General features: G+C 42.2%; 1 protein-coding gene across 2 annotated transcripts in view; it reads right to left on the bottom strand.

Annotated features, from left to right (window-relative positions):
- The window catches only part of PRKAR1B (protein kinase cAMP-dependent type I regulatory subunit beta), a 93140-nt gene that overhangs the window by 11452 nt on the left and 58692 nt on the right, over positions 1 to 22996 (bottom strand). For both annotated transcript variants that reach the window (XM_074553209.1, XM_074553210.1), the window contains 3 exons: positions 20402 to 20560; positions 11614 to 11674; positions 8069 to 8190 (listed from right to left, as the gene is read on the bottom strand). In XM_074553209.1, the coding sequence (XP_074409310.1) occupies positions 8069 to 8190; positions 11614 to 11674; positions 20402 to 20560 (342 nt within the window). The remainder of the gene's footprint in view (positions 1 to 8068; positions 8191 to 11613; positions 11675 to 20401; positions 20561 to 22996) is intronic.

The following is a 22996-nucleotide window of genomic DNA, read 5'->3' as shown; positions in this document are numbered from 1 at the left end:
AAAAGTGAACCAGGGAAACATTCATACATTTTTATTTTATGCTGGGTATAGCATGTGCAAAAAGAGGCTGGGAAAACTACTTTTAAGCCTTTGGGAGCAGTATGGCTGCACTGCATCCTCCTGGGAATTGTGCTTCAAGATGTAGATTTATCAATATCCCAAAGACAGAGTAACACAGCAGGTCCTGTGTGTACACGGGGGTGCTGACATAAGCAATGTCCTCACTCCCAGTGTCCTGGAAGACCACCAGCACATCACTCCTCAGCTGCCATTTCAGCCCTCAGGGACTGCTGATAGCATCATTCCTGGGACAGCTTTCATGTTAGAGCTAAGGATCAGCAGTTCTAGGGCTACTTTCCAAAAGAAGACAAATCCTTTGAACTATGTAGCCAAAGACACTGCAAATATTCCTTTAGCCAGTAAATAATCTTGGATTCTTATTATTTGCCAGCCTTTGATTTATGAAAGAGACCTTTCTACAGAAACAAGGGAAGAAAACAACACATTTCTGCCAATACAAAGTGCAAGTGACTTCCACAGAACCTGCAGTATAAAATAACACCCATCATTTTTGGGTGGTAAGGTTTAACCTAAAGGAATAAGAATGATCCATTAATGATGGGTGCTGTCCACAGCTCCCACTGTTTCTCTGCCTTAGACCTTCCATCAACAAAATCATGAAGGTCCTTCCAGGTGGCTAATTCCCATCAATTGATTTTTCAGGAATGAAGAACTATCCCAATTTTTGTGCCCTCTGCTTCAGATAATGCAACATGGAGGATGCTTCACACATCTCATCAAAAGGTGTGGTGAGGATAAAAACCCTGTGACCTTCATGAGATGTTCATGCAGGTAAAGAGGAATGAGCTGGTTAAAAGGTTACATGCAATATAGACCATAATTATTAAAACTCTTAAAATTATTTAATTATAAAATTATTTATCTCACACCCTAATGGAGGGGCCAAATCCAGGTGAAAACTCTTTTCCATCACAAACTATTGGCTGTGCACATTGCTTTTACACTGTCTTCCTTTCCATCAGACCTCTTTTTCAAAAATACTCATTTTCCTAATATAAAAGCTATGTGACAATAATGGTCTTGCTGAAGGATGAAGCAAGAGGACTTAATTCTGGTTGTGGACTCAAGATTGAGTCATGACTGGGTTTGACAGTATTTTTTAACTGTACATTTTTAAACTATTATATATTATTCTCCACTCTCTGGGTTCATAGCAACTCAAGGCATTTACATACAGTTGTCCTGGTTTCTGCCACAAATGAGGAACAAAATCTGCAAAGCTTTAAAATAGACTAGAAATAGTGGCTAATCTGAAATTTCACAAAATTGTTAGGAAAATGCTCCCTCGTACATCACTTCTGAGGTTCTGCAGAATTCACCAGAGGTGACTGCACTGCAGTGGTTACTGGTGGGGCTGGAGAAAGAGTTGGAATGAAAGGCCGAAAGCTGCAGTCACTGACAGGTCCTCCACGGCTGGGAAGAAGAAAGGGAGCAGCCATTTGCTTCCTATGAAACATTATCCCATGGATATGCAGCCTGACCCACTGCCCATGGAAGTTAAACTGAGTTTAACAAAAGCAGGACTTAGCTGACATTTAAGTCTCTTTGACTCAGCAAAACACTTCATCTCCATCCCTAGTCAGGATGGGACCCAATCACACACCCAAATTTCCATTTTGATGTCAGCTGGCCATTAAAAATGGATCCTGAGCACGGAGGAACTCTGTAGCAGGGCCAGTGGAAATGGTGCTGCCCCACCACAACTGGGTGATGTCAAGAAAATCGAACGTCCCTTTCCTGTAAGAGCTCTGTGGGAAACAATGTCTGTGCAGTTAAAAATAAGCAGAGTACAGAGCCCTGGTGCCTGCTGGCTCTGTTTATTCAGGATATTTTGTTTATTGGGTACATTAGGAGTCGCTGCAGACTGCCTTTGACAAACATTTTCGGTATCAACAAAATCCTGGTAACACTAAGCAGTTCAGATTTGTAGCCTTTGAAACTCCTTTTCTAGACAACATTCATCTTCCTAATTAATAATTAATCGCACTGTGTTTTAAAGAGATTATCAGGTGTGATAGCAGAGTGTGCCTAAGGCAGTGACTTCATTATCCCTATGGAAGGAGTTTACTTTGTAGTTTCCCTGCCTGTCGCAGGGGTAGGTGCCAAAGGGGTCTCTCTTAGGTTAGAATGTCAAAGAGCAACGATTTAGGGCAGGAAACAATTGGGCTATTATTTTTCTTTTTTCTTTTTTTTTCTTTTCCTTCTTAAGGAGCTTTTAAATCATAAATCTTCAGATGCTCGTTGTGTTATTTAAGACTCGAGTCGAGTTTTCCTACAGAAAGGCCCAATTCTGTGTAGGACCAGGTGCCCTTCCGAGGTTACCATGGCAGGAAGAGTTTACAAACACTGTTCCACCTACAGGCTTTGAACTGCATCTGTGCAGAGACGCTCCAGAGCGTGCCAGGAGTGTCAGCAGGGCTGGAAACACTGATTTCACCTACAGGACACTATCTCAAGTACACTCTCATCAAGAACTCACAGCGGATCCTGCCCAGACCGGAGCCAGTTTGTGGCCCTGACTTGAAATGTCAACAGCAGCACGGAAGGAACAGCCCCCACCGAGGGCTACTGGGCTGTTTCCAATGGGATCAGCCAAGGATAGTGCTGGAAAAATGATCATTACCAATTAATTTCACTCATTTATTTCAATAAGGCAGCCCTCTACACTAAAAGTTTTTTTTTTTTCTTTTATTTGTCGATTCTGCTATTCCCATTGCCTGGTTTCAGTAGTGACAGATATTTATGCCTTTCCCCATTAAGCTTTTCCTCACCTTTAAGAAGTGTCATTAGGATTGTTCCCACTGATGGGGAAACAGGGAGGGCAATGTTTTGCCCAGAGACTGGACAGGTGGGTCTGAAAATCAGATGTCCTGACCATGCCTCCTCTCTAACCAGCAGGATAATAAGGAAGAATATAAATCCCAGATTTTTATAAGTGCTTTTCACAAAGGAGTTGGAGAGAAGTACCCTCTGTAACTTAGCACAAATCTGCAATTAAATATACTGGGTTTTAAAGCTAAAAACAAAAATCCAGTGCCAAACTCCTTGATACCATGGGTCCATTTCTCCTTGAATTGTCTCCTGTGAATTATCTTCTATTTTTAGGTCTTTTATTTTTAGACTGCTGCATGCGATTGCTGGGCAGCTCAACCAGCTATTAATTGCAAATGTTTTACTTCTCATGCAGATTTATTTCTACGCTTTCTTTTTAAACCAACCTGTCCTGAGAGCAGATGACAGGCTGTACACTTAAAGGGCAGCCACAAGCTGTGCTCTTCAGGCTCACCCTGGCCCTGTCAGAAACCTTTTGCTGTTCTCTCCTCCTCCACCTGCGCACGTTTGTGTGCCTGTGCACACATTTTTCTTGAACCATGTCAAACTTTATGAGTATCAGGGCCATATGGCAGCAGCTCAGCAAGCTCTGAGAGTGCAGCTGAGACTCAGAGGGTCTCTGGGCACAGGGGGTGAGTCCCGTGACAGGCTGGGTGCACCGGACACGGCGCTGGCTCGTGACAAGCCATGCCAGGGATGGCACAGGGCAGGGCTGGCAGCTGGAAACCCCAGCAGGCTGCAGCTCCCTTTGGTGATTTATGGAATGGTGTTTTTGGCAGCTGTCTCACAGACTTCGAGGTACTGTGCCACCCAGCCAAGCTGGAAGCTGAACTTAAGAGTGTGGTACATGATCAGAACCGCTATTTTTAATGCTATTGTCGCTACCTTTCCCAGTAACCTAGACAACAGCAAAAACCTCTTTTCTTTCCAGTTTCAGAGCACTACTACACTGGTTTGAACTACTGTTTGAGCTGGAGTCTGTGGCAAAGCACAAGTTGGGAACAAAACCAGCCCCTGTTCAACTGGCATTTCATTTAAAGGGGCTTTTAACTCCACAAAGCTCACATGCCTTTGCATCCACCACTTTAAAATGCTGGCTAAAAATATTTGCGTTATCTGAAGTCAGATGAATAAATCCTCTCCACTGCTTGGGTACACAGTGTGGCAGGGCACGACACAACTGCAAATTTATTTGTTAGAAACCGTACATCTGTTATGATTTACGCTTGCCAAAATATAATTCTTTATGGCAACAATTGTTTCATGGTGCTTAAAGTTTTTCACCTCTCTGCCAGGAATCTCATATGGGATAATTCCATGACCTTGGAATCCAGCAGATACATTCCACATCTGTCTGGTCTGGGAAAGCCCGAGTTTGTTGTGTGAAAACCATAGTGGGAAAGTAAGACCTGGAAATATCTGAAAATACAGAAACTTCAGGGCTGCTTCTTTTATTTTGTTTTTTTATTTTTAATTACTAGTTTCAAGTGCAGTAAATCAATCTCACAGAAGTTGTTACTTTGCTTTTGTAAGCAGACATTAACTTCTGATCCTATCTTCACATTAAGGAATCTGGTATAAACATCACAATAATTCTATCTCTGGGAAAAAAAACCCCACAACCTTTAAATATTAGAACTAAATCTTTTTGAAGGCTGCTTGATATTTAAACAGAAAAGAACCCAAACTACTGGAAGCAAACATCTTCCTGGTGCCTGTGAAGATTTAGGATGGCAGAAAAACTGTAGCTGTCCTGGATATACAGGATATACACTTTTCTCATTAGATTTTTTAGCAAAAAATGAACCATAACCAGCTTTGTGAACAGTGAACTTAAAAAGCTCTGGTTTCCTGTGATTCTTCCCTGTTCACATTTTCTGTTATTATAATAATTTGGCTGAGCTCCTGCTGCAGCTTTTCTTTCCAAGAGGCACTGTAGCATTTCCATGCTCACAGCCTGCACCTCAAATAACCTGCACCCCAAATAAACTGTGCAACACTGGAGGTAGGAAGGTGGACAGAAAGCCATAACAAAAAGGTTATAGTAAGAAATGGAGAGAAAATGTGAATGTGTTTGCTTGATAGAAGGGGGAGACCAACTCGACTTATCCATACTAACTAGGATGATATTCCTGGTTTAAAGCAGGAATTGCTGTTCTGATCGTCACTGGGGCTATCAGTCTCCCTTTCAAAAGGTTTCAGTGGTTTCTCTTCAGTCTGCAAATCCTGAAGGTGCCAATCCACTCACAGGCTGTGTCCTTGGGCAGGACCAATGTCCTTACAATGTCCCAAAGGGATGGTACAGAGCAAGGCAGCAGGGCAGGCTGACCAGAAATTAATGACTAATTCATGAAGTTCAACAATTTTAAATCCATATGTGAGTCCTAGGTGCTTCGAGAAGCTTTTATGGTAGGATTCACAAGATTCCACTTGGAACCAGTATCTGGGATGCACCAAAGCTTTATAAAGTGATAACTGGTTTGTCTAAGGCATGATATGAATGATCATGGTTATGATAAATCATAGAATGGTTTGGGTTGGAAGGGACCTTAAAGATCATTGTGTTCCACCTTCTGCCATGGGCAGGGACACCTTCCAGTAGTTCGGCTTGCTCCAAACCCCATCCAACCTGGCCTTGAACACCTCCAGGGATGGGGCAGCCTCAATTTCTCTGGGCAACCTGTGCCAGGGCCTCACCACCCTCACAGGGCAGAATTTCTTCCTGATATCTAATCTCAAGCTTCTCCTTTTCTTTTGAAGCCATTCCCCTGTCCTGTCACTCCAGGCTCTCACAAATATTCTCTCCATCTTTCCTGCAGGCTCCCTTCAGGTGCTGGAAGGGCACAGTTAGGTTACCCTGGAGCCTTCTCCTCTGCAGGCTGAGCAATCCCAATCCTCTCTGCCTTTCCTCCCAGGACAGGGGCTCCATCCCTCTGATCATCTCAGGGAGGGGACCCCAGAGCTGGACACAGAGAGCAGAGCAGAGCAGCAGCATCCCCTCCCCTGACTTTCTGCCACACTGCTTTTGAAGCAGCCCAGGACACAACTGGGGCTGCATGGAATGTAAAATGAGTAAATAAAAAGGTAAATGAGTACCTTGTCCAAAAATCATGTGGCCAAGTTAGCTTTGTAGTACTGGACACGCTGTGCTCCAAAGGAGGCTGCATTTTAGTGATATATGAAATGGTTTTCTGCATACACAGCAGCCAAACAACTTGGCTGCATTTCTAGTGGTTTGGATTAGAAGACCACAAACATCAAAAAGCATATGAAAGAAGCTAATGGCTTTTCAATATATTGTGACAACAAGCCAGCCAAAACTACTTTCAAGCAGGTTGTAGAATAATGTGTTCCTGGTGACTTGCAGTAATTTTTCCTACAGAAAAGCTTAAAATCAAAGATGTGAACTCCTGTAAAAATCACGTTTAAAATGCAAAGCTTAAACTCTGTGTGAACAGGCTGCACCACAAGAAATAGTTGAAATTGGATGTTCATTCTTTAAAGTAAAAAAATATAGGCAATTTCCAAAGTAAGAAACTAAGTCAGATTTGCAGTGGAAGGGTGAGCTGAGCAGGTACTTTCTACAGAATGCAGTGTTAATGCTTTTCTACCCATTCAAGACTTAACAGCTGTTTCAGCAAGAGAGGGAAAATAAAGGCTCTTGGTAACTCTTAAGCAAGCTGCCAATTTTCCACATGGGATTCAATGGCTAAGAAAATTAAATTTTCCTAGTCTCCTGCTGCTGCAAGGAATAACAGCACATTCAGAAATACTAGGAGCAATAAAAACTCCATATTTCTGAAAAACTTCTGTTTCCTAAATTTTTCTCCTATACTAAACATCTTCTTAATGAAAAAAGATTCCCTATTTAATATCTAGTGTCATTTATTCTAACATTGTTGTTTTGAAGGGACACTGCTTGTCACTTATTTAAAGTTCCTGAATTGTCTCCCTGTATGATAGACAGATGCAGTTACTTGCACTGACAATTTTGTGAGCATTGTAGAAAAACTATGTTCATAAATAAAATACATATTCCCAACGCTCAAGAGGAAGGAATGATGGAATTTTAAATGTCAGATATTGATTATGAACCAAATTCTGGCTGCTTTGTATAGATGCACCTAGCCAAAAATCCACAGATAAAGAGCAAGCAAAGCAAAGCCTGGGCTGCATTCTGTGTGCATACAGCTGGATCCCAAGGCTGCACCATGACCAGCTTCTGATCCTTCTGACCTACCTTCTCCCACTCTGAGGAATTCCAGTTCCTGTGCCACCAGTGGAACTCACTGCTGGTCATGTAACACCTGCCAGGTGTGTGCACTGGAGCTGTCACCACAGCCATATGTTGGTTATTTGCTTGGTTTACTTTATTATGTTGGCTATTTCTGCTCTATATATCTGCACAGGAACACTCACAATCCATAGACAATCACATCCTAAATGCTCTCCTGTTATTCAGTCTGAGTGCCTCTAATTCCTCTTTATAGCTTGTTATATCACAGTGCCTTGGTGCTTGTGTGAGATACCAGGGATCCAAATATTTATGTCAGAGAGGGGGGAAACCCCGCCAGCAACTGTTTGCAGAAGTGAGATGGTGGAACTGAAGTGTCAGATAATCTCCCAAAAAGATGTCAGCATTTCCAGCTGCCTGACAGATCTGTCTGCCTGTGTCAGAGTAAACAAAAAGATGGCTCAGTCATTAGGAATGAGTTTAGGGCAAAACAAAGAACAAATTATCCTTTTTCTGATCAGGTCTCCTGCTCCAGTTTTCAGATGTCCATTTGTGATATTCCCTGTAAGCCCCTTTGGGAACAACGATCAAGGCACTCTGTGGCTGACCAGCCCAGCTGAAGTATCAGAAATTTGGAACTAGAAAAGTCTCCCACAGTAAACAACCCTTCAAACAGTAAAGGCACCACACACATCTCAAAATTATTCTGCATTTTCAGTTTACTGGAAAAAAAGATTGTCCCACTTAAGACAATTCCATGGAACTGGTCTCTGAATTCATTTGAATTTTGAGTAGGTCTCCTGGTTTAAGTGGAGTTAGATTTATGCTGAAGTAAGAGATTGAACTGAACACAAATGTCTTTAATACAAAGCCTTGATCTTTACCAGGAAATGACAGAGCTTATCAGGTTGCCAATCTTACCTCTGTAATAATGAAGAAGTCATCACCAGGCTCTCCCTGCACAACAATTTTTTCTCCATCTTCAAACTGGACAGGTTCCAGTGCATCAGCCACTGTCAGCCTCTCCCATTTGTCCAGGGACTCTAAAATATTGAAGATCATAAAGCTATATTATAAAAACACTCCAACTTTGGCTGAAGATTCATATCTAAACTGACAGCTCTGCCGTGCCTAGTTCTGTTATAAAAGAAACATTTCTTTCATCCAGGCACTTTGCACGAACCTGCAGTTGGGAAACATGAATGTATTTATTCATTGTGTCTTAGCCATCAGTAATCACCCAGATAGCAATCTGAAGAGTTGGACAGGGGAAGTTGGCTCTGGTTCCTCACTGCTGAGATCTGATCCGTGTTGCCCTAGCACTGCCAAGGCCTGGAGCAGCTGAGGAGCTGCCTGGAGATATGGGAGCACCCCAGATGCCCTCACCAGGTGTTAGGACAAGTCCTGCAGTGTTTTCATTGAGCTGCTCCCATTTCTGGGGTGGGTGATGCAGTGTCCATCTCAAGGATGGCTGAGACCACCACAGCCAATGGCCAGACCCTGGTGGCACCAGCAGCAGGAGGCCAGAGGCATCCAGGTTTATGGATTTTGAAATGGCACCTCTTCTTCATTTGCCAGCATGATGACCTGCAAAGCCTTTTCCTTTTCATCCCCCCCTCTTAAAGGAGAAATGTTATAAAACTTTAAAAAATTCTGTAATTAAAAACGATGGGTCTGTTTAGGGTTAACAGAGCAAAAGCAGCCTGTGATAGGGGTCCTCACCACCCACCTGCACCTGCCCCAGATCCCCAACATGAAAGGGACAGCCTGCACATCCAAATCTTAAATCCAGGGCTGCTCAGGGTCCCTGTGCCCTCCCCTGCCTTGGCTGAGGGATGGATTCCACCTGTCCTGCCCTCAGGGAGGAGGTGCCACCTGGGTCTCTCTCCAACACACATTTGCATGAGAATTCAAGAGAGTGAGTTGTACTTGAACTTTTGTACTTTGATCAGATTTGACTGAAAAATTACAGGTTTAAGAGTTATTAAAAGCAACAGATAATACGATGATTTAACCTTCACTGCCTCAAAAAGCTGGGCTGAAATTCATGTCCCAGAGCTCTGCTGATTCCTACTTACTATGAATTATTGAACTAATGTATGTCAAGATACAGTTTCTGACACCAGGATTAGATGTGTGCCATTCCATCAGACTCTGGTTTCCCAATTTTTTTTCAAAATATTGCTTAGAAGGATTGTGTGAGGGTGAAAGGAAGTTCCTTAAAGTTAAAATGACTCTTGGCTGAGCTCAAAAGTACACCCTGAGCCTGGTAACAAAACCAGACCAAAGTGCTCAAAGCACCAAAGGTAATTTTGGGGTTGACTGACACAGCTTCATGTTTTTATGCCACTTTCTTGTTGCTGCTTGGGAAATTAATTGTTTCTAACATTTTCCCCACCTAAAGCACTTTCCTGGTGTGTTTGTGACCTTTGCTGCAGAAGAACTAACGTCAAAGACCAAGCCCATATTGTCAATGCACCATTCAAAAACTGCTCTGTTTGATTAAAAATAAGCATAAAACTCTTTCATACAAACTAGAGAAGACTTTTTCTTTTCTTTTTTTTTTTTTTAAGAACTCAGTAATTAACAAAAAAGAAAAGAAAGAGCCTCTTGAAACTTCTTCTTCAGTTGGCTTTATGAAAAATTCAGAGCTAATTCTAGCTCCAGTCACGAAGTGTCTCTCTTTTGTCTAAGGGAACTGTACCACTACCAATACATTGGTTAATAAATCTTGCAAACAGATCACTATATAGAATATTCTACAAGTTTTAGCTGCAGAGTTGAAGTATCAGATAAATTAGACCACATCAATGCCTAAATTGTACATATCAATTCATGACTTTATATTTAATTAAACTCCAGAAGAAAAATTTAAAAATATCATTTCTTTCATAAGCAACTATTGATAATCTAAAAAAATCCTTAGATTAAAAAAAAAAAAAAGTGACTCTTGCAATTATACAGCTAATTCCAGACACTGGACAGACCTTGGCAAAAAGAAACATAAGAAGCAGGTAGAGGTTTCTCCACCAGGAAATCACTCAGTTCTGACCACAGCAAGGGATAAAGTGAAGTTGACTTTTCAGTGCTGTTTTGAGATTTCCAAAATATCTTTCTGCTTTGCAGGTGTCATCCGCTTTTCAGACATGTCAAAGAGATCCTTACACATTTCACCTAAATTTCCATGTTCCTGCAATGATGTGTTATTTTGTTCACTGCTTTTCTGTACTTAAAAAAAGTTCAAATCTTAAAGTTCTTCCTCTTTTTTTGAACCAAGATTCAAAAGCCACACTACAAATTAGGCTCTAATTACAATGCAAACCACAATGAAGGAATGTGTTTAAGGAAGCACATCTCTGAATAACCTTTCTACTCTGAAATTGTTTTGAGATGTCTCATTGTTGTAATTGCTCCTCATTAGTGCAGGTGCACAGATTCTTTTTTTCTTTAAATACTCATCGTAATTTGGTATAATTTGTGCTCTTAATTTAGGAAGATTTAAATTAAGCATAAAAGAAGGATTTTAAATTATGAAAACTTCATTAATAAGCAAGAACATACTTGGCCTCACTTTAAGCATACAAATATAATTGAAAATCTCATGGATAGCAGCTCTCAGAAGTTCAAGTATACTCTCACTGAGACACTCTCATATTTCAGGTACCTCAGCTTGAATGGTAGGTGAATGTCATAAACAAAAAAAAAACAGAAAAATTTTAAGCAGAAATAGAAATACTTCAATTATATAGCAAATAAATCCTGAGCTGTTTTTTTCCAAACAGCCCCAGCAAAAACATGATGTTTCTCCTACAGAATCAACAACTCATTGTACTGTCTAACACTGTCCTCCTTATTAGAGGCTTTTGTTCTCCTAATGGTGATTGATTGGTCAGGCATTATGGGTTTGTTGTTTTTCCTACTGAAGGCCATCAAGAACATGTCCAAATTTTGTGGCTATCACATTAATCAAAGGGAAACAAAATCCAAGGACAAGAAGCTAAACAGATGTTTTAAGAATGTGAGACAGGGGCTGTAAAATGCACAGAAAAAAAAAGATCAGTCCAGTTTGATTTGTAATGTTGGTTTGTTTCATGCACACAAACACTGTATTCTTGCAGGAAAAAGCTTCTCACCTGTTCCCTGGTAGGATGTAACTGGACTTTATGACAAATTCATATCTCTGCACTGCTTTCTGCTCTATCCACATGATCTTTACTCAGCAGCAGCTACTGAAAGTACCAGTGTGTGCCTGCTCCACCTTTAGTGCTGCAAACACAGGGGCAGCACACAGGAAAGAACGACAAAAACAAAAAGGGCCCTTCACACTTTCACTCCTTCAGAAACAGCACAGTGTGAGACCTTCTGCCTGAGCACTGCTCCTTTCACCTTGCCCTCAAAGATCAAAACTCATCCTGCCAACGTGAACAACAGAGAAACCAACAGCCAAGTTCCAAAGGGCAACTGACCCAAAATGGAGACCTTGCTCAGGAACTCTTCGTACATCTTCCGCTTCCTCAAAGTGCTGCCCTGTTATTACAGGAGAGAGAAAAAGGAGGCAGAACATTACACAAAAGTATTTTTGTGATTTCTTCCTACAGCTGCTCCTTTTTTGTTTCCCCCCTCCCTTTCCAAATCTTAAGCATAGCCAGTGTAAACAGCCTCAGGCAAACGTTTCCCCATAAAATGTCTGGGCAAGTTGCATTGCTGATAAGCAAAGACAGAAGGACTCAAATTCAATCCTGCTGTAATTTCACTGACTTCACTGGTGTTACTGGACACTGCAGATGAATTGTATCCATTTACAGACATTCTTTTTAAAGCCTGAACTTCATCAATTAACTGTTTAGTTAATTCAACACATATATAGTTGCCAATGAGGGTCTTTGTAATTACAAAGTAGGATAAAACTTAAAATATGCCCCTTGTAGAGCCCATCCTTTTAGCTTAAAAACTCTTTATTGCCAAATGTTTATCTGTAAACCGGATTAGTGTTGCATCTACTGTACAACCTGTACAGTGTTGTATCTATTGTTATGCTGAGCAATCCATTCATATTATTATTTTAACAAGATTTAAGCATTTGGGAACAGACAATCCATCAATGTATGTGCAGCCACCAGCACAGTCATTCCCATTCTACCAAGATTTTGTTGTGTGATAAATTTCTAAGACACCTTCTCCTTACATGGTGTTTGATCAGCAAGACAGAAACCACAAGCAGCTGCTCCAGCATGCTTTTTTGAAGGTGATTCATGTTGGAATAATTATGATGAAATTTCACCAATACAAAAACAAAAATAATGAATGGACCCTTATTTCCTTTTGCAGTGATACGAAAGTCTTGTAAAGAAATTCTTCCCAGGTACCAAAGAGGAACTCCAGGGCCTGCCTTGTCCAGTGCAGTTGGTTCCACACTGGTGCCACCCCAAATTCCTCCTGCCTGAGCAGATTTCCTGGGGATGTCAAAGGCTGCCTGGTGCCTCCTACTCAAATCTACAAGGCACAACACAAGGATGATACATTGATCCTCTCAAGAAAAGGAAAACAAAGATGCCATTTATTCACAGACTGGGCAGAGAGAATGGAAGCAAATGTCACAGTCTGCCATAGAAAAAGTCACTTCTCTATTCCTCCTCCTCCAAGTGACCACATGTGGGTGCTGGGAATAGAGAAGGGGAAAGGAGAAGAAACACTTTGCTCTCTGGTGTGAAAGCATCCAGAAGTGATTTGGGTATGAAAATGGGATTAGGTGATGTATCCAAGAATTAAATATCATCCTTCTCCTACAAGTGCTGTGCAGGTGGGGCTGCAACAACCCCCAGAGCATCACGAATCCTTCCAGCAGCATCCCCAAAGCACCGCGAATCCTTCCAGCAGCATCAACGGGCTTTGGCTCCAACTAGGAGCTGTCAGGTGCTCTCCTCTGGGGACAGCTCCCATTTGTGCCCCTGTCCTGGGGTAGCCCTGCCCCCAAAGAGCCCCAGCAGGAGCTGCCCAGGTGGATCAGCAGCAGCAGCAGCTCCCGAGGCTCCCCTGCGCAGCCCGGCTGTAACTCGGGGCTGGTGCTGACAGTTGTGCTCAGCGATAGCATCGCTCACCCTGCTCTGACCCCTCTGTCTGACTGACTTGGTGCTCAACCTCGGGGGGCCCCGGCAGCATTTGAAGTGCCAGAAAGAAAAAAAAAAAGTGGAGAACTTCAAACACAGGAGGCTCTGCGAGCCACGCCAGCTTCTGACAGCTCGCTGGGAGACAAAGAATGGAAAACTGGACACTGTGCAGTTGTTGCTTTCCTCCCTGCAATCGAGTGGAAATGAGAGCAGCAAAATTGACAGCTGTGGAAAACCAGATTGGTGGTTTAGTTTGATGGGCTGGGACACCCAGGGACAGATGTGGAAAATGCTTTTTAAATGACTTGCGGACACAGATGAATTTTAAGAAGCAGTAATCAGCAGCCATAAGTGATGCCTGACCACGGCTTTGAGTATTTAGAGATACAGGCAAGGAAGGTGGGAATTGCAGCCATCCCACCTGGCTCAGCAAGAAAGAGCCCACCACTTCCTACAGGAACACAGGTGTGCTATGCCTTGGCTAAACTAAGCCAGGGCAGCAGTATGGAATCCACAGTGAAGACAGTGCAAGAGCAAAACTGAAGTGGAAATTAATTAAATGTGCTGTTACAATTTTTTGCATTGCCACATTATCTAGAACCCCTCTTAATGAATAGCTACACTGCCTTAAATATCCCCTGTCAGAAAGATCCCACAGGGCTGAGGGAGAACATGGGAAGTGCTAGTAATGGGGCTTGGGGCTGCTGTTTGCCAGCACATGCACTGAACCCCAAGGTGACCCAGCTCCTGGCTCATCCTGCAGGATGGCTCCATCCATCCCTCCCTCCCTCCCTCTCAGAGACAAACAGTAGCCCCTGGGGTGGTACAGCTTCACCTCAGGGTGCCCAGGCAGGCACAGGAGCTTCCTCTGCTTTTTCAGAGCATCTGAGGCTGGATCCAGGTTGGCACAACCAAATCCCAAATTCAGTTCCAGGTAGGAGAAGCCTGGCTCACCCTTATGCACTTTGTCTTTATTTGAGTGTGTTTTCCTGCTGCAGCTCTCACAAGCAGAGTGAGGGGAAGGATTTGGAGAGATCAGTACTGTAGTGCAAGCTGAAAACAACCCAGCAGTGGAATTACAGCCAACCAACCATGTGTTTATTTCCTTTGGTATTAACCATCTTTTCTCCCATGAAACACAGGGAGAACACAGAATCACAGGATCATAGAATGGCTTGGGTTGGAAGGGATCTTAAAGATCATCTTCAGTTCCTTCCAACCTATTTTGGCCAGCCTGATATTTCTCTCTCACCACCTTCCAGGCACAGCATCACCTCTGACTTCTGATGTCCTTTTTACACTTTTCTTTAGTTGCTTTACCCAAATTGCTGAGGCCAGGGCTATGAACAGCATCACAATCTCCTCTCCTACCCTTCAGGTGCCCTCTGCAGAGGTGCCAACCTGTGCATTCCCTGGCACATGTGCTGGGTCTGTCCTCATGCAGTATTTTCATGGCGCTCCCAGAAGCAGCAGCAATTAAAACAGTACCAACATTTACAGACTATGAGATGCTGAAAGTTCACCAGAACAGGAAAATAACAAAAAGGGACATGGAGATGTTAGAAATGGTACTAGAAAATAATAGTATGAGCATCGAATTGGAAAATATAACTAATTTTAAAAAATCCAAAACAGAGATGTTTGACATAGAGAAGACCTGCAAGTTGTAAAGCTGAAAGAGATTCACAGACAGGAGGTGAGACCTGCATCAGACTGCAACAAGAACACAGCCAAGGCTATTTTGGTCTGCACAGGCAAAGATATCATCCAGGAATTAAGTTTAGAGGCTCCATCTCCGTGGCTCAGATGTGACGGCGCCTGGTGTGCCACATTCTGTCTCGGTACCTCTCCTCCAGAAATGTGCTCCCAAATTCAACAGAGCTTGAAGAAATGCTGAAACACTCAGGAAGAGCTGATAAGGAAGGAGCAAAACAAATCCAGCCTGTATTTGTTGGCTGAGCACTGGGATCATAGGTATGTCATCCTCATAGCTAGCATGCACTGTGGCAGGGGCTTTAAGTAGACAGTGATAATTATCTACAGATATGTGACAGAAAGAGAGGGCAATTCAGTACAGCACAACTTGACATAACTCAAAGTAATGGGAGAAAATCAAGAAAATCTAATTTAAGATCAATATCAAAAAAGTTTTCCAATGAAGGAATTATTCTCTTGCAGAAAAGTTTCCCAAGGGAAGCAGGAGGAATCTTACAGCTAAAGCCAGATAAAAACAATAGTAAATGTACATGAATAATTCTGCACTGGCAAGGTTCTTGATGGCATGTTTTAAAAAGTCTTTATTAATTCTGCTTTTTTCTATCCTATTAATAACTTATTTCAATACTTGCTTCTTCTCCCTCTCCCCCTTCTCCTTTGTTCACTTTCTCCCTGGCTCTGAGCTGTCAGGCACAAGCTCATCTCCTCAAAGGCAGTGGCTCCCATTAACTACAAAGCCTTGTTAATATTCTAAGCTGCAGTGCTCCTCCCTGAGACAGTCCCAAGGAGAAACAAGATCACTCTCATTCCTCAAATCCACACAGAAAAGGCCTCAAAGCCATTTTTAGGACCATTTAATGTTGCAAACCCTAGGCTTAGCTTAAGCAACACACAGGCTGAGGGAAATGAATGGCCCAGAGACTGTAACAGGTCCTTGAGTTCCTATTCCACATCTGTTTCATCTCATTTCCAACTGTCCTTTCCCTGTTTTATTTCAGTTTTTCTTCTCATTCCTTCAGTCCAATCTTTCTTTGTCCCTCCAGCACTCTTTGTGTCTTGTTTCCAATTCATTTTTTTCAGGTGGAGCTGATTGAGTCCTTCCTGGAAATCCCCACCTTCGGTAAGAAGCCAAACAAATGTCTACTGAGAGGCAAAGCACGACTCAAGTTTCAAAGAGAGAGTTATCCTGGCAGGAGGTGCCAGAATGGACTTCAGGACTGCACAGCCCCATTTAATCCCTGGTTAAGCCGTTCCTGAATGATGCTTTGGGTGTCCATTCCCACTAATGAAAGAAAGAAAGAGCCCCTGTGCATTCTGGCCATGGACACCAAGCAGCCCACACGGTCCTGGTGCTCTGTGCCACAGATGTCAGGTGGATTGCAGCCCTTGGAGTTGCTTTATGCTTTGGCCACCACACAACCTACATTTTATGGCAACCCAAAATCCTCCTGACTTTATTTTATCTCAGCTGAAAAAAAAACCCTGCTTGTTAAAGAATTTATTCTTGGGTTCAAAGCTGTAAAAACACAGTAGAAGAAACCCAAATTGCATGAATAAAATGAAGTATAACAAATCCTTGATTTGTCACAACTTACAAACCAATGTTATAACTCACTTTCTGTGAGCAGTTTGCCAAATAGGCCAAAGGTATTGAATCCCACACAGCTCCACTCTCAGAGCCAGGTACCTTGGACCATGGAAACTAGAGAGTAGTTAAATTATCCTGGATCAAGTCCTCCTCAAGAAGAAATTGCAAGAAATTAATACTTCAGATTTTCTCAGTCTGGGAACTGAATTGTCTAGGGGATCAATCTGATGTTGGGATAGAGACATTTGCTTCTCTGGTATTTGTGGTATTTGCTATATTTAGAATACAAATATTGTACTACCCTGGGATGTTCCCCATTCCGTGATGCTCTCGAATCCAAATTGCAAAGAAGAGGGCAGCAACTGAATTCCATGAGAAGCCTATGGCAGGAAAAAAATCATCTGCTCTCTCCCAGAAGAATGTAAGTAAATAAATGTTGAATATATCCCCAAGTGTGTGTGTCTGTGCCCGTGTGCACACACACAGAGAACATATACATAAAAGAATTTGCAGCAGAGTGAAAGGTATGTAGCCCAGCAGAGATGATTCTATGAAATAAGAGGAACACACAGATGGACAGATAATTTGTGAGTGCACCACAGAGGGAACGTGTTGAAGTAGGTTTTCTGTACCCCACCTAATACAATGAATTTCATGGTGTAATACTTTGTCAAGGATTGCAGTTTCACTGCACATTCTGACAAAAAGACCCATCCCAACATTTACAATCATCACAGCTGCTAAAACAAACTTGAATGTGACCTTGAAGCCATCAGGGTATCTAAGCTGAGACAATGAAATATAAAGAAATGTATCTGTTTCGACAAACTTCCTCTGGGACAGGCTAAGTAATAAATGGATGACAAGTGTAACAAAAAGCCAGCAGGAACCTTCTGCATCAGGCTTTGTCCATCCATAAAAAGGAAACCCCAAACTGCAAAACTCCTGAGATACATTTTGTTCATATCATAAACCAGTCAGGATCAATGAGACACGTAAGTGGGGAAAATGGCACTAAGCAGAAATAAAACCAAGAAATTATTAAATGCAAAGCAAAGGACCAAAATAGAGCCTGCAAGGAGAAAGGAGGTGGAGAGTCAAGTGTCTCATGACAGGATAAAATCTTTTTGGCAAGTGTGGATCTGAAGGCATGATTTGCAAATAAATATTTACAACTTGAATAAAATTTCAACACTTGACTGAGAAAACACGGGGCTGGTCATGGCAGGGAAGGAATGCAGACAAGAGAAATAACTATCTGGGGTTATGGAGGGGCTTTATCTGACTACAGCAAAAATCTTTGGCAGAAAAAGGTCATTTATTCCTTGGACAAAAGGATTTGCAACCAGAAAATAAGAAAAGAGAAACCCACTTGCTCCCATATTTTGAAACCATCTTAAATTATACATTTTCAAAAGGTACCCTAAGAATTACTCCTCCTTATTTAAAGACAGAAGTATTTATACATTCAAAATACCCAGTTAGAGGCTAAATGGCAGGAAACCATGTATTTGGGAGTTGAGAGGCAGCCACTACAACACTTGAACTGAGCACAGCAAAAGCAGCCCCATAATGGTGGAGTCAGCTCCAGGTATGAGATGCAGCCACTGAAACATGATGTAATTAATTCTTAGGCTTGAGGAAATGTGCAGAGAGCCACTGCAACCTGCCCTCACATGACTGCTCAAAGACAGGTGTCTCATTTCACCTACAGCAACAAAGTTATCACCCTGCACCTGCAAATAAATGGGAAAGTGACAGGATTCATTCAGTGTGGATGGGAAAATTGCATTCACCATGGGCTGCATTTAAAATTGGACATTTTCTACACCTGCAGCAAATAATTTACCAAGAAATGTTTCCCATCTCAGCACTAATAATGCTGTCTGGGTATCTAACACAGTGCAACAGAACATCAATTTTTAGTGGCCTCAACTGTGAAAAAAACACAAGAAGCAAGAGAGGGAGTGAAATATATCCATGTTAATCAAAAGGGCTCATTGACTGCAGAAACTGAGCTTGCTAGGTAAGGTGCAGCAGGCACTGGTCCAGAGAACATGTAAATTAATTGGAAAAGCACTTAGCACTACTAGAATCAAACAGAAGTACAACCATAATATTCAGCTTGTATGTATGACCAAACCAGCATTAAAAACACAGTCTTTCCCACTTGGGACTTTAAATCCTTTTAGCAGAGTCCTGTCTCTGCATCAAATATTCATCTCCTGAAGTGTGCTATCAGGTGATAATGGACACATGACCAACCTTGACAGCTCATAGGGCTGGGTGGTTTTAGGTACCTCTGGTTCCATCAACACCAGCACTGAAATCACCTCCAGGCTGCAAAGCCTGTGAACCTGTCCCTTCAATTCCTTACACAAACTCACAGGCAGCTGCAGAAAGCTCTGCTTAAAGAGCCAAGGAATATGAGCCTTGTCCTGACATTTATTTCCCTCCGACATTCCTTTACTTTTGAATTGTGGATTCTTCCTTGTAGCTTGCAGGTTCATCACACCAGTTACCCCAAAATCCCTCCACTGCATCCTTGCAGGACACGGAACAAAGAAGCTGGGTGTGCCTCTCACATCTCTTTAGAAATTCTCCTGCTCTGAGTTTTAGAAATACCTCTGCCTTCTTGCCTGCACTGGGAACCTTTCAAAACTATTCATCCTGCTTACCCACAAGAGAGAGGACAAAACACTTTTCATAATTGTTCCTCAATTTTTCTTGGGGCCATCAGGCAGAATATTTTGGGGTAGAATAAATTTCCATCAGCTGTACTCTCCTACATGCCAGTGTGATGTTTGTTTATGTGACACTGAACTCAGCCCATGAAATAGGGAGTGAAAAGCAGCAGTGCTCATGCAGACACCCAACAGCCATCACACAGGGTAAACAAAGATTGCTTTTACCCTGCTGCTTAAGAATTAATCATTTAAGGGTAAAATCTACTCAGTTCCTTTGCTGGCTTTTCTGTTTTCTGTAACACCCACTGGAAATACAGATGATCTCAAAATTGTTAGTCTGAGAGCACAGTGTCACTTCCTTCAGATCAGAATGGAACAATGCAGCTTTGAAAGGCAAGTTCTATTGAGAAATAAGCTTTACACAGAGTAATGTCTGTTAATTATCAAAAAGAAAGGAATATTTTACAGAGAAGGAAGATATGCACATGGACATTGGAAACAAACTCATAAAAGAGTTATGACTTTGCTGAAGTTAATTATCTGTCAAAGTTTCCATTATAAACTCACCACAGAAGAACCAACAGCAAATCCATAAGCTAGCACACGCCCCAGGTGCCACAAAGGTCTGCAGAGCTTTGCTGCAGGGATGAGGGAGTTTGAAAGGAGCAGAGCAATGAATCATTAGCAGCTACAACCCCATGGTATGTGTGGCTGGGTGCTGGCTAACAAAGATGGAGGGCACAGTCCAAATAAGCCTTTTTATTATTTTAGTGGAGCTGGATTTACTTTCTATCACCTGCCTTGAGGAATGTAATACAAGATCAGACAAAGACTTCACAGGCAAGGGGTGCTGCTGAGAGATATTTCCAGGCTCACGATAAGGAGAGGATTTGCATAGCTTTGGTGGGTAACAGAGGCCTCCTGAGGTTTTCATTCACAGAACAGTTATGCATAATGTTTCTCAATTGCATTTCTGACTCAGCTCCTTTCTGCTGAATCCTGTCCCCTTTTCTTTCAGCTCCCTTCATTCAGCTACTCGGTGATTTCGCCATGTCCGCTCCCTTTCACGTGGAAGCACCAGAGGACTCTGAGCACTGAGCTGCAAAAGAAAGCACAAAATGCCCACTCCACAAGGAAGCCCTCCCCATGAGCTCACCATCAGGATGCGTCTGTAGCTGTCTCTGTCGATGCCCCAGAGCTTCAGGTCTGTCTTGGCCTTGACGGTGGCAGCGCGGGGCGTTCCGTAGATGAGCGCCAGCTCCCCGAAGCTGCCTCCTTCCCCAATGCTGGTCACCCACTCCCCGTTGACATAAACCTACCACAGCACAAGACAGAAGAATCAAAAGCAGAGCTGGAGTTCTCCTCCTCACTGCCTAAAAGGCTGTTAGCAATTTCCTTCTTAATTGTCAATGTTGGGGACACACAAGGAAAACAAGAGCCCGACGCTTCCGACAGTTGGTCCCCAAAGAGGGGAACAACCTGCTCTGTGGACAGAATTTCAAGTTGTCTTGCTTCAGTACAATGACTTTATTTACTCTCTGGGTTTTCAGCTCCCATGGTTAGCTGGCATCATGTTTTCCCCCTTGTGTTCAAGGCTCAGGCAGTCAGCAAGCAGAACTGTCACAACTTTGGCTTTTTATTAACACTGTCAGACTTGAAAGGAAGGAGGTTTGTTGATATGTGTAATGAGGATTACTGAAATGTGCCATGGCCATGAAATGAAAAACAGTCAAAACAAGGAAATATCTTTTGAAAAGGAACTTTTTTTTTTCTTTTCTTCCCTAAGCCTAGTGCCTCCAAAACCCATTTAAATGCAACTATACACATGTGCCTTAGTGAATATGACTAAGGGCTTTGGACTTGAGAAGCTCCAAGCAGAATGACCCTTTAACATCAGCTCTAGAGAATTCAGGAAGCAGAATTTGACCCACATCCTATTTAGGTACTATATCCTCTTGGAACATGGTATGGATTGATACCACTATTGCTATATTTGTCCTGGATGATGTTTAATTTAAGAATTCCTGCACTTGAGTGCTATGTGACATCTTCCCTGGAGGAAGGGGACTCATGCAGGTGTTTTCTGTTGGGCAGCTTTTTCCTCACTATTTATTCATGAACAATGCTGCTCAAGAGCCAAAAGAGTGCATGCAAAGGCTGCTGTGGGCTGTGCATTCTGCAGCTTGCTATAAACTACACAAAAACCTTTCATCTCTGTCACTGTGCCTGTGAGTTTGGAGGGGAGGGCAGGAAAGGCTGGGTGCATTTACTTAAATATACCCCAACCTGTTATAGATGAGTGACAGGCAGAAACCAACCAGTATTCATTTAATTTGCTTGGAAGTTCTGTGAAGAAAAATAATATGAAAAAAAGAGGCAGATATTCTCATCTTAAGCAGAAAAGCATTGCAGAGGCAAAGATCATAACCTGATATCAATTAGTGAGTAATAAACCAGCAGTTTTTAAAAAAATGAATGAATTAGAGGTGTGGAAATCAACCAGTATTCATTTCATTTGCTTGGAAGTTCTGTGAAGAAAAATAATGTGAAAAAAAAGGCAGATATTCTCATCTTAAGCAGAAAAGTTTTACAGAGGCAAAGACCATAACCTGACACCAATTAGTGAGTAATAAACTAGCAGTTTTTAAAAAATGCATGAATTAGAGCTGTGCTCAAGCTGGGCATGAGAAAAGATGGTGACCAAAATAAATGAACTGGGGTCAAAACTCAACAACCTGTCAGTATTAATTTTAATTCCATCTTCGTTTCATGATGAAAAGACATAATACAAAATACAGCTGGAATCAATCCCAATTTATCTTCATAATATTCAATTAAGATTTGCTCCAGCTCCCACTGAGGCCAGTGAAATGCTGGTTCAGTGGGAGATGGATGGGGCCATGAAGCAGTTCAGCTGATCAAGAGACCTCTTGGGCATCAACTGAAAAGGAGCAGCTGAACTCCAGGCAATGTGGTGGCTCCTGGTGCTCCTGGAACATCAAGGGGCTTAAAAATAAAGGGTAAAAATAATCCCAAACAGGCAGGTGGTTGCAGACTGCCAAGAAAAAGCTGAAGCCACAAAAGCAAAAGCTTCATTTCATCACCATGACAGGATGAATGTCACCCAGGAGAATATCACACAAGAGAACAGCAACAGCCTTCCCTTTCAAACTTTCACACTCGCCGCAGAAAGAAAATCTCACAGAACATCGAATCTACTTTTGATTCTCCCCATGATGAAAAAATGAAAGCAAAAAAAGAAGTTTTAAAAAAGTCAGGCAAACCCAAGCAGTTTCCTGGTGAAATGAGAGGGTAATTCTGTGGTTTCTTTCTTTTTTTTGTGAGACAAGCAGGAGAAATGGATGAATAAAATGAGGATTCTGAAAGGCTTGTAACATAGTGAGAATGTATGAGCATTTCTAAACTCTATTGGTTCATTGCAAAATTTGCCCAGATGCATATTTGACTGTAGGGACACCCTCCTTCTGTGGGAATTTCACTGGATGGGGTCACTGGGTTTGCCACATTACAGTAATCCATGTGTTCTCAGTAAAAAGTCTCAGGGATGGTGGGGAAAATCTAAATTCCAATGGGTTTTGGATCACATCCTGAGTGCCAACTGACATGGTACCCTTGACTCTTTTTCAGCACACCAAAAATACATGTGTATGTGTAGAGTACATGCTCTTCTGAACAACACAGATTTTGTTGCTGCAGAAGGGTCTGAATTATAAGCAGGAAAATAAACTTA

The sequence above is a fragment of the Zonotrichia albicollis genome, chromosome 16, assembly GCF_047830755.1.
Source record: "Zonotrichia albicollis isolate bZonAlb1 chromosome 16, bZonAlb1.hap1, whole genome shotgun sequence".
NCBI classification, from domain to species: domain Eukaryota; kingdom Metazoa; phylum Chordata; class Aves; order Passeriformes; family Passerellidae; genus Zonotrichia; species Zonotrichia albicollis.
The sequence above is the reverse complement of the archived record's forward strand: the minus strand, read 5'-3'. Positions and strand labels throughout refer to the sequence as shown.